We start from the raw sequence: 15,995 nt of genomic DNA on the forward strand, positions 1-15,995 counted from the left end.
CGATGGACTTGTATCTAAAATAGAAAGAAAACGTAATTTTTCCGAGGAAAGTATGAAATGGTAAAAACTGTTTAAGAATTATACAAGAAATAAAGAAAAGGAAAAATATATATTTCCTTTTCTTTTTCTCTTTTCTTGATTGTAAAAATAAATCCACGACAAGAAACGTTATTATCTTAATAGTTAATATCTATTTAATATTTTTTTAATTCTTCAGAATTCGTTCATGCTCTTGGCGAGCCGGGAATCGACGAAGACGAAGAAGACGATGAAGAAGATCTGCAATCTCCGCTGTTCTAAGATCACGTTTATCCTAATCTCTTTGTTAGATAAGCCAGATCAGGCAAAAACGATGCGCAATCTCTCGACTTGCACGAAATATCCTTCTCTCACGTTTGCAATTCGAATCGCGTGCGATTGCGCCTCACAAACGAAACGAGGCTCAACTTTGACTATACGAACCCGTTTACGTTTTATTAGTTCTCACCCTTCTCCAATTTCGAATTAAATTTTAACGCTGGAACGCGAAAGTATCGCTAAACGCATTGTGAATAGGTAAAATATCTGCACTGAGCTACATTATCTGCAAATGATCGCGAATACAGCACAAATTTGCATTTTCGATGTATATTAAATAACTGAGCTTCCTTCGAGCGAGGGATTCTTGATAAATCACGAGTACCATAACTCAATGGCTCGTGAAACTTTATTTGATTACTAGTTATTATAAGCCGCCTGCTGATAAATGAGCGCAATATGAATATTGTAAATTATAATCTCAAAAATTATAATGAATGAGATGAATTTAAAAAATGCGACATATTATTTAAAGAGATTAAAGGATTTATTTGAGAGAGAATACAGATTAATTTAAAAATATTAAAGCAAATAAAATTTTAAATTGCAACGTAAATTCAACGAATGAATACAGAAATAAAATATGAGATTACGAAAAGCGCTTCTTGGCACGTTTAACGAGTCGCTGATAACTACCGCATAATTATGAGACAGGTGGTAACGAATCTCTCAGGGAGATTTTGCCACGCTGGACAACGATAAGCGTTTTTGGCGACGTGCCATAAATTTGTTAAAACGATGGATAAATCATCAGCGGTCGGCTATGGTGACTTTCATCTCGCGAAACGGAAGTTGCTCGGAAAGTGCGGCTGGTGTCATCCCAATGAATGAGCTGTGAGAGTATCAGATAATCTCTCGCGACACGAAAAGCGAGCATTAAGTACGAGAAATGTTAACCTAGTTGAGATAAATTATTCATTTCGCACGTATTTTCGATCCCTGCTTCGATATCAAAGGCAGCACCGTTTCTCGCCGCCTCTATCTTTTTCCAAGTCTCTCGACGCCGCACTCGGCGATTCTTTAAGATATAAAATCGACTAGATCGTAATGAATTCCGTCTCGTATGTGGACTTTCTCTCGATTTTACTCTCGCGTCTAACATTAGATAATGTTATATTCCATTTAAAATAATCTTAAGAGAGGGAGAAAACGCACCGCACATTCTCAACAGATCGCGCCGATGCATGCGTCGCGATAACGCGATCCCCGAGCGAGGGGAAAGAGGAGGCCGAAAGATCGCGTTTCTCGATCAATCCCGCTGATTTGCATAATCGTATCAAATCGATGGACCTTCCACGATCCCTCTTGGAAATGATCGCCCGAGATCATCGGCGTCCAAAAGCCGGACAGGCGAGCGAATCTTATGTCGATCTTCGCTCGCTTTACTTTCTTCGGGCCTCGTATTATGTACCTTAAACGACTATATCACTGTTACGCCAATAACAAAGCCGCACGCTGTTTAAAATATTTTAAAGGATTTAATAAATCGCTAAAAAACATTTTATAGTTGAATTAATTCAATTCCTTTCACCCCATTTCCTAAAGCAATGACTTTGGAATTAGAATTCTTAGGCCCGGTTGCACCAAAGTTATTTTAGTTTTAAACGAGATTTAAATATATGTCTATCTTTATCTTTCTTTCTTTCTAAATAAAGACAGACATATGTTTAAGTTTCGCTTAAAGCTAAAATAATGTTGATGCAACCGGGCGTTAGAAATTTAATCGTATGTCTTCCCTTTATTATGGTTTTCAATTTTTTCTAGTTGTCAAATCCAAAATAATAAGAATTCCTGGAATTGCGATTCTCCGAATTTTAGTTTGTACTACCTCTTTGTTAATTATACTCCTGATCTTTTCCTGATTTCCCTGATCAAATCGGCAGATTTTTAATTTTAGGAATACTTGGAATCGCGATTCCTAGAAATTTAATCCGCGCCCCACTTCTTTGCTGATTTTCTCCTAATAGTTTTCCAATTTTCAAGAATTAAATTTTTTCCAGTTTAGATTAAAATTCTAAAAATTCCTACGCGAATTTTTTCCTCTCGGAATTTTAATTCGTGCTACTTCTTTGCTAATTACGTTTTGATACTTTTCCGATTTTCGATCTTTCCAATTCACAACAAATATAAAAATTTCTGAAATCGTGAGTATCTTGAAATCTTAATTTTAATTAATTAATAGATATTATCATATGAAGAAAATAGACTTTTTTCTTAAACGTTCATTTTTATTAGCGATAAATAAACTTACATATCTTTACAGTAACAATGTCCCTTTCGTAACTCTCGGAAAATATGAGAATATCTATTCGCAATGATTCATATAGATCAAGACTTCCTTTTCGTTTATCGCATTTGGTTGTTAATTCCGCCTTTTATCATCTTCAACGATGAACGAATGAATGAACGAACGAACAAACGAATGAACGAACGCTTTAAAAAACTGAGTACGACACAAACGGTACGTACGTATTATTTTATACGATCATCGTCTACATTGCGTACGTTGTTGTACATGCGATCTCTACATACAAGTCTTAAGTCTTACTTACTTATAATCCTAACAATTAGCGAGCGTACAACAGCCGATGAGAGAAAAAGTGAACAACATAAGACCACTGCTGCTATAAGTATCATAATCGATTGGTGCCTATCGGCTTATGAATTATGTATATGTATATATTATCGGATGTCCTTTTAAATCTTGATATTAATTTTTATCGGACTATCCTCTTAAGTTTCTTTAATCTGTCATCCGGCTAATTCTCTGTTAACTGGCATTTACATGGTCCAAATTACATGCGCTTCTCTCCCAACGTAACATCACTTATCCTCTCTTATTATATGTGTCGATTTTATTCTCGATAATCGATAACTATCCTATATAATAATCTTTCGTAAATCCTATATAATAATCCTTCGAGAATCTTTATATTTCATTGCGTGATCAAAATCGCATTGCGTCATTGCAGATTAGCAGTGATACGTATTAACTGAATTTTATTAGTTTGTCTATCTAATAGACAAGTTTCTATAATCTAAAAAAGAATCATTCACCCAACATTTATTCTTTGACTATTGGTGCAATGTGTGTTTAAGTCTTTGATATCGTTAGACAAAACATTAGACAGTAATTTGATACACCTTCGATCAAAGTTCAATTTAATTTTTCTTCTATTTCTCGAAGATTTAGCATTTTATTCTATTTGATTGATATTTTTCATCAATTCCATCCAAGCGTAGGACGCAATGATCTATCACGTTATTACATTTTTCAAGAAACCCCCGATATAACTGGACTCTTATTTGCAACTCATTCATCACTCACCGTCGTTATTTTTTTGTATCGAAACTTAACTTATCGATCACAGTAGATCGGGCTGTATCGCGGATAAACAAACTTACATTGAAAGAGAAGCGCGATTTTATTGTGTCATCGCGTTGTCGGTGATGCCAGGTAAGAAGAAAAAGCCTTCGTTTTGCACAACTTAAAACACTGGAGATCGCTATCCAAATATCTGTCCGATAGATACGACAAACTTGTCTCTTCTAACAAATTCTTAAATTAATATTTTATTACAAGCCTATCGTATTTATCGCACTGAATCACAGAAAACAAAACACACTAATTTTTCATAATTGTCGTATATAATTTCATACATGTCTTAATAAATTTTTTTATTATTTGGAAATAATTAGACAATCTCCAATGTCTTAATGTTTTATTTGCGAAAAGCGTATACGTTAATTCCTTACGCATCGCATGCGTGCGTGAGTGCCCCTCTTCATCGAAGTTCATGCAGGTGAGAATTCGTCAAAACCTTTACCTCTCAATAGGATCCTTTCGTATCTCTATCTCGAACTGAAATTTGATCGAGCGAATGTATTTTTCGAAAACGGACTAATCGATTCAACGAATGATATCGTATTCAATTCACCTGAAATGACGTTCCGCAAATCGACAAATTTTCCCGACAGATCATCTGAAGGACGCATTTTTCTGACCGCAAAAAATAACGCCCATCATCAAGTATACCATCGAGAAAGTTGAAAATACCATCAAAAATGCGCATTAGAAAAAGACATCAAAAAAGATCAAAAGAGTTGATCATCTTAGAAAATTTTTCGATCACGAGATCTCAATGATTTTAATTAGAGCGATGTCAAGGCAGCGACATATCAAATAAAAAAAGATGTATATACATATATAAAAGATATAATTGTGTCGTGGAACGATCTTTTGTCGCGGAATCGGTCGAGGTTTTGACTTTCTCACGAAACTATTCCTAGTCTCCCTGCTGCATGACTTCTTCTCTATAAGATATATAACACATAATATCTGTCTCAATATTAAGCAGCTATCGCTTATCGCGTCTCTCAAGCGTATCGCGTCCCTTAATACATTGTATACGCAACGACCTATTTATCGTCACGTGCTAATGATCGACGTGACATGATATAACAGTGCGACGCACCGTCGATTATTCTGTCCTTTATCGGTTCATCGATCGATTATCATTGTATCGTATCTCCGTGTAAAGCAGCTAATCAGCTGCCGATACGCTTAACTATCCATAAGCAAGCAAATTTCTTATTCATCGTAAACACAAAAGGGGACTTATGTTTACATCGTCCTGATATTACCAGTGTTTAAGTAAATAATATTCTGCCGGCCGCATTTCTTTCCCTTTCTTCCCTGAAAAATGTTTGTCTAATTTTCGACATGCAACTCTTCGTATCCAAGATCACCATTAACGCAATAATAGTCATTTTTCTCGAGTAAGTGAGACGGTTATTCACTGTAATAATTTCACTTTTCAACGATTGATGCGACGGGTTATTCTCGCCAAGATTCTCGCGCGACGAGCAAGAATTACACACACGAATAATGTTAGAGAAACATGGGGAACACATCTTCTTCAAATTTCCTTCGCAAAATCGCTACGTTTAAATGCTTCCTTCCCCATCGTCTCAATTGCCATACTCGACGCATCTTTGATCGTTGGCTTTAGCGGCGGCGACCGCGGCTGCGAAACGTAATCGTCTTCTTCTAACTAGGGAAAACGTCGACGTCGGACACCTGCGACGGGGACGCGAGGATGGGACCGCGCGACGATCGGGATCCCATCTCGCGACGGGCCCGCCTCAGAGCACGGGCTCTTCGTCAGTTTCGTCGTTTACGTCAGTTTGTTGAGATGAAGAGGTAGTCGCCATGGAATTGCTCGTCTTGGTTCTTCGATGTCGTTTCTGTTGATTGCTGGTATTGCTGCCATTACTATTACCACCACCGCTTGTGCTACTACAAGTACTACTTATGCTGCTGCTGGTGCTGCTACTCGGACTATTCACAATATTGTTGCCACCGTTCCCACCGCAAGTCAAATCGAAGGCGGTGATTTGTCCATGAGCGGTTATCAAGGGCCGTAAAGCTGTGCGTACAGACCAATGCAATCGAGGATATGCGCGTTCCTGCTGGAGCATCAACTCCTTCCTTTTATTTTGTTTCTGTAATATATGAAAAGAAACAAAAATTAATAAAAATATATTTATTTGCATGATATTGTGATAATAAGATTTCTTAAGCCGTAATAATTAAACGTAACGACACACGTCTATTTACGATTCACGGATATATATTTTGTTGCTTAAAAAAAATTTTTGAAAAATACTTGAATTTTACCTCAGATGAAGTTTTTAAATCCTGCGAGATCGGAAGCTTTTTACTTTCAGTAAATTGTCTTAACGCCTTCTCTCGTACGTAGATAAATGGTCGGACGACTCTGAGATCCTCTCGACGTATATAGTAATGAGCTTTCATGGTTTTTAAGATGCCACCATGTAATACCGAGATGAGGAAACTTTCCGTGAGATCGTCCAAGTGTTGACCGAGCGCCAGCACGTTATATCCATTGCGTTTCGCCAAAGAATACAATTGCGTTCTGACTGATTTATCGCAGAAACTACAAGTGCCGCTAGCGACACTAGCGTCCAACGGATTGTCAACGTTAGTGTTAGCCGAGTCTGTCATATGTTCTTCATAAAAATAAGGAACGTCCAGAGCTTTTAAATAACTCATAATTTCCAAGGGATCAGAACCACCCATGTCAACAGAAGCCGCACCAATTTCAAAATCAATCCCCTTTGACCTGGCATAAAATCTATACTGATGCAGAGTATGCAACAGAGATAGTGAGTCCTTGCCATTTGCTGATAGACAAACTAAAACCCTATCATTGTCCCGTATCATATCGAATTCCTGCATAGCTTCCACTGAAGGTTTCCAAATATTTTTTGGTGGGCAGTGCCATTGAGTTCGCGAAAATTCAAGTCTTGATTCATTGTCCTCAAAATTATTCTCTTGACCGTCACCCTCTTCCTCTCTTAAATCACCGGTGCACTCCTCGTCTTCTGAGAGATTGTCATTTTGACGCGCGTGCTGTTTGTTGCCACCCTTAGTCGACAGACTCATCATCGATGTCGTCCTTGGCTTTCGTCCATGACTGTTGGCGGAGTTGGATTCAGCGCTACTGCTTCGTTTCAGATCCAGTGAGTCTATCGATTTATCGCTTTCATGAAAAGACAAGTTTATACCGCTGTCTTGAGAACTGACTGAATTCACAGCAGAGTAGATCTTTGGCAGGATTTTTCGGGTATCGCCAATATCGAGACCGCCACGTCCTTCCTGTGGATCATCATCCACATAATCATCCACATCGTTCTCCACTTCCTCATCTTCGGTCTTTGAACGATTGCGCACTATTTGCTCATTCTCTGGCTTCATCACATAGATAACCGTTTCGTCTGAAGAACATTCACTAGACATCTTGCTTTCCTGCTGCGATAGTTCGCCGACCTTGCTAGTTATTTCGATCTGCCCACTTTTCCTAGAGTTTGACAAACGCGGAGATGATGGGAGTACGACTCTTCCTCGATCGGGTGAACCGCATCCGTTTGAGGAAACATCGGAAGTGGAAGCATCCGGCGAATACCTGTGAAGTCCATCAACGGCGTTCACCATGCACCTATTAAAAAATTCACAATATAATATACATTATAATATTACATAACATTGTAAATTTTTTTATTAATAACAATAAAATACCTTATCTCGGATTTAACTTCGCTCGCCATTTCTTTCGAAAATTCCATCAAATATTCGGCGATGTCACTGGCTGTGAATGAGTCATGCCTTAATTGTTTGTCTTCCACAAATGTTTGATTAATCATGCTGTGCGCTCGTGAATGATGTTGCGGTGTATTTTCGGATGTATTTGTCTCTGATAAAGCGTCATCGACTTTAGATATAACTTCTCGGATCTCTGATTTAATTTCCGTCGCTAATTCCTTGGTCATTTCCTTTACGTACGCGCTTAAATCGTCCTCGGATCTCTGGCTCGTAGAAACAGGTGACAATCTACCACCGCCTACCAATCTCTCGGTATAATCGCTGGTTGATGAATATGAAGACGGTGGTGACGCTGGATTATGATTATAGCTTAAAGAAGAAATCGAATGACTCGGGCTGCCAGCAGAATCCATTTCCAAGGAGTTCAACTCTGTCTGACTACTGCAGCTGCAATGAAGACGTTTATGCTTCGATGAACCATTTATCGTACTCAATCCCAAACTGGTCAAAGTTTGCGGGCTCAAGGGAAGCGGCGGAATCGGCGAGGACGCTGATGCGGTACCAACGCGATTTCCTGGAACGTTGCATCCATCGGTAGTGCTTCCCAAAGAATTGCATCTAGCACGACCGGCATTGGTCGCGTCTATCAATTCTCTCTGCTCCTTTGTCGGTCGAACGGCTGTACGGGATATCGATCCCAAAACCGAAGTGGTCACGGCTTCGCCCACCGCAAATCTGACTGGCATCGGTGAATTCGGACACGTAGCGGGTGATCGATGTCCACCAAAGAAAGTGCCGTGTTCATTTTGATTCGAGCTCTCCTCTTCGCTGTTGCTCGAAGACGATGGTTGATTCAGTTCGATCGTAGTCGCAATCATGGCTCGCTTAACTGTGCTCAGCGCTGGTAGACTACGATGTCTCGGTGAGGTTGAAATGAGCGTATTGCCTGTACGCGGAATGTCGCTGTTCAGTCGTCGAATGCCGTTGGTTAGCGTTAAACAGTTCACTAGACTATCGTGACATGTGACGGCATTTGTGCGACTAAACCTGTTCGAGGCTAACAACGGGTTGAACGGTACATCCTGTTTGACGTTCTGCGAATTTCCCAAGAGGAGATCCTGCGCTTCACTCGGCAACATAAACCAACGTAACGCTTCCATACGTTGGCACACGAAATTGAAGCTCTTGTCGATCTGCAGCGGATATCGCTGCGCCATTTTACGCGCGCGATTGAAGATATTGCGGGCAGTTTGCAGGCAATCGCCATAAGTCTGCGGAAAAACGCCGGAACCGGAAACTCGCCTCTCCGTGGCGCTCATTCTGCCGTCCGTGTATCTAATCGCGCCTAACCATTTACGTTCCTTGAAGACGCTATTGGTATGATGCCGCCATTCGCCGGTATCGGGATTCAATACATATTGCGGGAGCAACTTCCAACCCTCAGTGGCAACCATTTTGAGAGCTTCCAACACAAAGGCAACTTCCGCCTCGGTCATAAAATAGGGAAAAGATAATCTAGCGAAGCCTGGCCTGAGACCCTCTGCGGTGGTCTCCTCGCTGCCATTGCGTTGTCTAAAATAAAATAGTACGTATTAAACTCCCTGCACAATGTGCATGACACTTTTATCAAAAATAGAATCTTGCGCCAAGTAAAACGCGGCGATTTGCCGCGCGGTTGACGTAACGTCTATTTCTACACATGTCCATTACGTGAAATTACGTTGCACCAAGTCTAATAGACAACTACTTCCTGCATTGTCGATCTATACGACACAAAATGTACGTAATCTTTCGCACGTGAGGCGGTATCATTCAATACAAAGCGATGAAAGCAATGATCATTGTAATCGATATAATTATATGTGACATAATTTAAATTTTTTAAAATTTCTAACAACTCTTACATTTATTTGTAAGAAAAAAATATTATTGTAAAATATAATCAACGTCAAAGAATGAAACAAATTTTATTTCATTTTATAAATATTTTCTTTTTCTATGGATTTATTTTTTTAAATCCATTAAATCAATCTGATAAATCGTAATTATTAAAATGTTATCAAATTATTCTATAAGTAATACGAAATTTTTCAACATTTATTCTAAGATTTTACTCGATTTTCAATAACTTTTAAACGAAACCTCGTTTATAAATATATTGATAAAAATTGTTATCACATATTCTACTTATATTAAAATAAATTTATAATCTCTTTATTAAATGAAATTATTTATCAATTCTGATACCAAATATATATTGTTTCGTGTTTACAGCAAAGAAAAATGAAAGAGATTTCATCGGAAATAGATAGGTTTCAAATTAAATGAGTATTAATCCATTAAATGATTATTAATGATATTAATTAAATGAAAATTAAATGATTATTAATTCAAAGAATTGAGACATACTCTTCCAAGAGAATGTTTTCGTATTCCTTGGCAAGTTCCCGGTCGATCCCCATCAGATCGTGAGCATAACGACCTGCGCAAGCGCATCCTCCTCGAGCCTGAATGCCGAAGACATCGTTCAGGACGGCACAGACAAAGTTATGGTGTAGAAACGTGCCGCGAGGATGGCGTACCATGAAAGAGAAGATGGGCAGTCGTTTCACGTTCTGCGACGAGCTGCCGAGTAGGATCAATTCCGGGATTGTACGCACGTGGGATAAAACTTGCCTGGAAAGAGAAAGCGATAATCACATTCAGTATTGCGCAAAACTATCTATATACCGTGTAACTATGCAAAGATAATTGACTAATTCACGAAATTGTAGATTTCTTCGATTACGTATAGGATGTTTCACATAAGCATGATATGAATGATGGCTTGGTTATTATCGTGCCTTTTGTCAAATTAATATCTGTTTTCTTTTGACAAAATTTCTGGAAATGCATTGTTTTCGATGTATCTTATTTTTCAATCAAGTCATTCTAGTTGCAAAGATTTAATCGCTAGGATAATTATATAGTTAAATCATACATTTTTTAAAATGTACAATACATAACGTAATATTAAGTAATTTAACAAAATAGATAAGAATTTTTGTTAGAAATTTTGTTAGCATTTAAAAGAAAAGTACATCGAAATATTCATTACGATACTTCCTTAAAACCATAAGCATGTCAAAATATTAGCGTGAATACTTCATGGATATATAATAAGAATATATAATGAGAAGAAATTACATAAATAACATCTACATTTCATATCAAAACATTTCGTTGTCGTAAAAAAAAGTTGTTTTACTATTTTGCCTTATTAACTCAATTAAATTTGAAGTATTTCATCATAAAATATAAATATATTAGAAAGTACAGTAATAAATATATTATTAATTTATAATAAATTAATTTATAATAAATATATTATTAATAAATATATATTTTTAATTATAATAGAATTATCAAAATCTTTACACGAAAAAACAGCGAATGTAATTAACATATTATTAAAAAATAAAATATCTCAAAAATGCATATCTGGAAATTTTCCAAAAGAAAAAGATGTTTATTTTTTGACAAGAACTACCGGATAACTATAAAACAACTTGTCTCTATATATAATGCTACAGACGTATTTAAGCTCATAATATCTTCGGTTTGTAGTTCGACTTGTGTAAAGGCAATTCTCCGAAAGAAAGAAAATCATGAATTATTCGCGAATGAAAAAGAGAGCACCAAGAGTCGCTCCGTCGCTTTCTATGATAGTCGTTCTTGCTCGTAAACAGGAAGATATTTGCGGCAAGAAAATTACTCGAAACGATCAGTATTGATTCATTTCCTGGACAGTGCGAAAAAAATGAGCGCTATCTTGCGTAATCCGCAATTTCGATCATGCAACAACCTCGTTCTTAAGAGAGGCCTGAAAGAAGCGATCGCTCACCTAGAAATCTTATCTTGTCGAGCGACAATCGCTCTCGGCGTGACGTTCTCTTTCAGCTGCACCGCCAGTCCGCATCTGATGCTCTCGACCACACCAGCGGTACCGCTCTCCTCTCGCAGTTCGGGATCACGATGATAGCGATGAGAGTCCCTCATGTCCTCTGCCTCGACGTCCTCTCGTAAAAGCCATCGTTTGGTCACGAGTATACCAGGCGATTGCACGCCGCCGATAAATTTGTGACCCGCGAAAATAATGGCATCCTTGTGAACCGCGGTCTCCCCGACTCCGGGTAAATGTGGATTCATATCGATCTGAACATACGGCGCTGAAAACATGATAAAATAACACGTTGGTGATTCGTTCATCGTCAAGAGCTTCCATTCCGATATCAAACTGCCTATCGTGTTCGTTACGTAACGCGTGAGCACGCTTATATAAAAAGCATATTATGTCATCAATAATAATATTTGAATTATCTTAATTGTGTAGAGATATTTACACTAACTGTCTCGTATGACGAAATATATAATTGATACACGATGAATCGACAAAGCCTCCGGCAAAATCTTTAAAATTTTTTACGTCCAAAATTAGCATGACACAAAATTATCGAATGTCTAGTTTTTACAATCAGCTGATTAACTAGCTCCTGCTTGTCTTTCTCGTCATAGCTCGTCTGGGAGACCGTATTAGCTAATCACATCGGATCGGCTCGCAACCGGTTCTCCTTTATCCACGTTCACGAGCATTACCTGCAGTGGTGTAATCCCATACGCTAAGCGCGCCGTATTGGTGCAGCAGGAGGGTCGTCGCGACGTCATCTGCCAAAACCCCCGTTATGCAACTGGCAGCGCTGAAGCATCCAATCATTTGCGTAACGCCCTCGCCCCGCATTCTAGTCAGTCCTCGTTCGAGATCATTCAGATCTAGGAAGCCCTCCCGGGTCTCGGAAACTCGTACTATCTGCAAAGCGGTTTAATTGCTTCCATCAACGATTGTCGTCACTCGTGACAATAACGCGACAAGTATGCCCGCAATTAGACGGCTAAAAAGAACGATCAAGCGTCGACTATTTTAAGTTAAAGGCTATTTGAAAATTATCGCACCTTGAAAATATTTATAGGGAATGTTTCCCGAGGTTACTGCAAAATATGTTAGGGACAGATTCCTCGACGGAGTTGAAATCGGGCCGTTTAAATATTTATACGTATATTTTGTGTTTGCGCATTTACATTATTACTCTAACGATCAAGTTCGACGATTTTTAAAGGGTAATAAAAGAAGACTAAGAGACAACGTATAAGGTCGCGATGAAAAGACGGAATGGCTCGCGTGAGCGTAAATGGCGCGTTGCCAAAAGCTCGGAGCTGGCTACGTCGCGTTCGTTGCGTACTTCTTCATCGCTCACGCACCATCTCTCCGCATCACGCCCCGTTTTAACGATGCACTTCACCGTCGCACGTTTTATTGCCCGCTTCCTCTTATCTGGCTCTCGAATCAGCCGCTCGGCTTTTTCACGTAAATTTATCTGCCGGCTGTCTTACCTTGACATCGAGCTCGCGCCAAGGCCTCAGGTTGGCGTGATGCTCAAACGGACCCACGAAGACCACGGTGGATTTCGAGAGATCGAGGTGTCGTAAAAGTGTGCGAAGGGCGGCGGCGGTGCCTTGACCTGTGAACAGGACCGCATCCTGCTCGCCAGCTCCAACCGCATGTCTGACAATGTCTCGGGCTTCGTGCCTGCAAAACATAAACGTGCGAATGCGTGTGACTCACTTGTGAAGCGGAATCGGAGATAAAGGACTGGCTAGCGTACAATTTCTTCGTCTCGAAGAAGACGACGTGGCAATCGACAGTGACGACAATATACTTTCTATTATGCTTTAGACTATGTATGATAATAAAGCTATAAAGTACATGTCTAATGATATTTATAAGCAATAGAGACACGTGAATTCACGCTAGTACAATTGATGCAGAGTCAATATAGATCTAGCGTGACGTCTGACGTAAGACATGAGACATGAGTTGAACAGCAATGTATGCACCTTACAATTTACATAGTTTTTATCGATTTCGGCGACACATATCCCGTCATATCCGTAAACGAATTTATTCACTTGACAACTCTAATTCTTCAGAAGAGGCAACTTGTCATTTAAAAAATTAACTTTTGTAACATTAATTTAAATACACTTCTCGGATTAAAATATAAAGAATATGATAACATTTTTTTATTAAATAATAATATAATGCATTTTGCGAGTCTTTAATAACAGATATATAAATGTATTCAATAAATTAGAAAAAAATATAAGAACAACTTATATCTCTTCTTTATATATTTTCTCTGAAAATAGCGTTGTTACGTGTCATTTGAGATAAACAACGCGTAATCATGAGACAGAGGGGATAAAATTGCAGCTCGTAGCAATTTACCGTACATTGTGTACACGTGTCTCTGAATGTGTCGTTCATCACGTGATCAGGCTGTATGCGTCGTCATTATTATCATAATTTTCTCATCGGCTACAGGGCACAAGGTAAATACCACGACCTCGGGGGTGGATATTGATCTGGGACATCAGCGCCAATAAACGGAAGAATCAAGACGAGACCGGGCTCATGCTATCGACCCGGCCGAGTGAGATTTACAGGCGACTTGATCTACATTTCTCTGAGTCGTTCTCTGAGGTTGAAAGTTGTCGTCGACGATAACGAATAAATAGCGGGCACTTCGTTGTTGCGATAAATATTTTTTTAATGAACAAACATGCACTTTACGTGCGACACCGATCGAGCTTATGTATGTCGCGGTCAGGAAAGTTTCCGGATGCGAGACATGTGTATCTTTTAAAATTGGCATCGTGAACAAAACAACGTAAAACGCGAATAAAATTGCGAGAATAACTTGATGAAATCGCATCTTAACGGATAAAAATAACGGATCTGAAATTGCAGGGATAAGATTTAATAGCATGGTACACGTGCTTGAGATTATCTGCGTTATAGATATGAGGTGTTGGAAAATTACCTAATAACGATATAGTGTCCCACATACCTGATGAAATCTGAATTAAGATTAATCTATGACAGAGAGGGATAATGAATGAGCAGTTATATCATTATTGAAATTAATTATAAAAGTATACAAGAAAAAGAGAGAGGAGATAAAAGAATATTTTTACAATAAATCATAAAATAATAAAATAAAAATTAAATGTAATGCGAGATGGATTAGAAGACGAATCTGTGGTATAAAAATATAATAATGAAAAAATAAAAAAATAAAAAATTAATATGAATAAAATTCTATTGTAATAAATTGCAATAAATTATATCTTTTTTCATTCATATAACAATTTATTATGTGCGATCTCAGCAAGAACTAAACTTCTGCATAAATCGTGTAAAGAGCACATTTGTTCTTTCGAAGGACAGGAACTGTCAGGTCCATTATTGCTTACCTAAAAAGAGATGATTGTAGACTGCAGATGGACGTGGATGCCCGAGTGTCGCCCAAACATGGCAACACCTCCTTCGCGATGTAATCTTCAAGGAACTGTAGTGACCTTCCCGAGGCAGTATAGTCGCAATAAACCACTGAAACACAAAATGACGCCGGTGAAAGGTGGATGTAAATAATAGACCTCTGCTTTCGCGAAAAGTTCAAGTTAAGAGCGCGAAAACTTCATTTTTTTTATTTTTTTTATTTTCTGGTCGCATAAAATAGTGTCACGCGTGGATTATTTTATTGCGCTGAGATTTTATAGAGAAATAAAGAACAAGATAATTGTCTTTTATAGTTTATTTATAAAACACGAAAAATAATTGTTGAAAAATTGATTAATTATTCATTCATAGCGATCATACAGTTAGATCAACTTGGAAAAAATCTCATTTAATTTTCCAATAATATTTTACATATCAAATTTTATCTCTTTTTTTTTAAATTCTCCATGTTTACAAAGATACTTCACTACATATCGCAAAGATGCACGTGATGGGAGCAAACAGAAAATACAGAATCTATTTATAGGTATACGTTGTCAACGTTGTGTGTATCGAGGTGTTAAAATATCTGGTTTAAACTGCAAAAAGCTGCGTTTCCGTCGCTATTTCTAATCTTTACCGAGTCGAGTTTGCCGAAGAATGGCTCAACGCAGCGCAAACAACGTTGTGGGCGGCAAACGTCGATTGAAGTCGGTTTACTTTACCGCTTCGAAATCCGTTCGGAATATCGTCCGCGGAGTGTCTCGAGTTCCTCAATGAGATTCGCGCCCAAGGCACGAACGATCAGATTGTATCAGAATCGTATCGCAAAATATGCAAATTTATTCGCGGGAGAATCCGTTACATCTCCATAATTACTTTACGCTCTCTCGCAATCGCTCTACACGATCGGGATTGCCGTCGTAAATCTCGCCGATCTCTTTATACAACTCGTATATAGAACGCGTCGCGATGAGACCTAATCCGCGCGGTGGACTTTTGTATCCGCGATGCATCAGCTGACCGAAAAGCGGAGAAAGCCGCTCTTTCAATCCACAATTCCCCGTCCAAGATGCGACAAATTTACCTCAACATTTCGTCCCAATATTATATCCATTGCGTCTCTCGAATTCCTAG

At 38.5% G+C, this 15,995-nt stretch overlaps 2 protein-coding genes across 4 annotated transcripts in view; one reads left to right on the plus strand and one right to left on the minus strand.

Moving 5' to 3' along the window:
* LOC105256720 (calmodulin) overlaps positions 1-1,851 on the plus strand; it is a 54,479-nt gene extending 52,628 nt beyond the window's left edge. For 2 of the 3 annotated variants that reach the window (XM_011266902.3, XM_011266904.3), the window contains one exon: positions 218-1,850. In XM_011266902.3, the coding sequence (XP_011265204.1) occupies positions 218-300 (83 nt within the window). In that variant the 3' untranslated portion in view covers positions 301-1,850. Of the gene's footprint in view, positions 1-217 lie in introns of all 3 variants that reach the window. The other variant, XM_011266903.3, reaches the window with a different exon arrangement.
* Positions 1,852-2,564: 713 nt separating this feature from the next.
* LOC105256721 overlaps positions 2,565-15,995 on the minus strand; it is a 46,354-nt gene continuing 32,923 nt past the window's right edge. Inside the window, exons 2-9 of the mRNA XM_011266906.3 lie at positions 14,834-14,969; positions 12,911-13,106; positions 12,119-12,329; positions 11,367-11,691; positions 9,893-10,159; positions 7,460-9,055; positions 6,038-7,379; positions 2,565-5,862 (exon numbers count right to left, since the gene is read on the minus strand). Of these exons, the coding sequence (XP_011265208.1) occupies positions 5,503-5,862; positions 6,038-7,379; positions 7,460-9,055; positions 9,893-10,159; positions 11,367-11,691; positions 12,119-12,329; positions 12,911-13,106; positions 14,834-14,969 (4,433 nt within the window). The 3' untranslated portion in view covers positions 2,565-5,502. The remainder of the gene's footprint in view (positions 5,863-6,037; positions 7,380-7,459; positions 9,056-9,892; positions 10,160-11,366; positions 11,692-12,118; positions 12,330-12,910; positions 13,107-14,833; positions 14,970-15,995) is intronic.

Source organism: Camponotus floridanus, unplaced genomic scaffold (genome assembly GCF_003227725.1).
Source record: "Camponotus floridanus strain SB8 unplaced genomic scaffold, Cflo_v7.5 scaffold28, whole genome shotgun sequence".
In the NCBI taxonomy this organism is placed as follows: Eukaryota; Metazoa; Arthropoda; class Insecta; order Hymenoptera; family Formicidae; genus Camponotus; species Camponotus floridanus.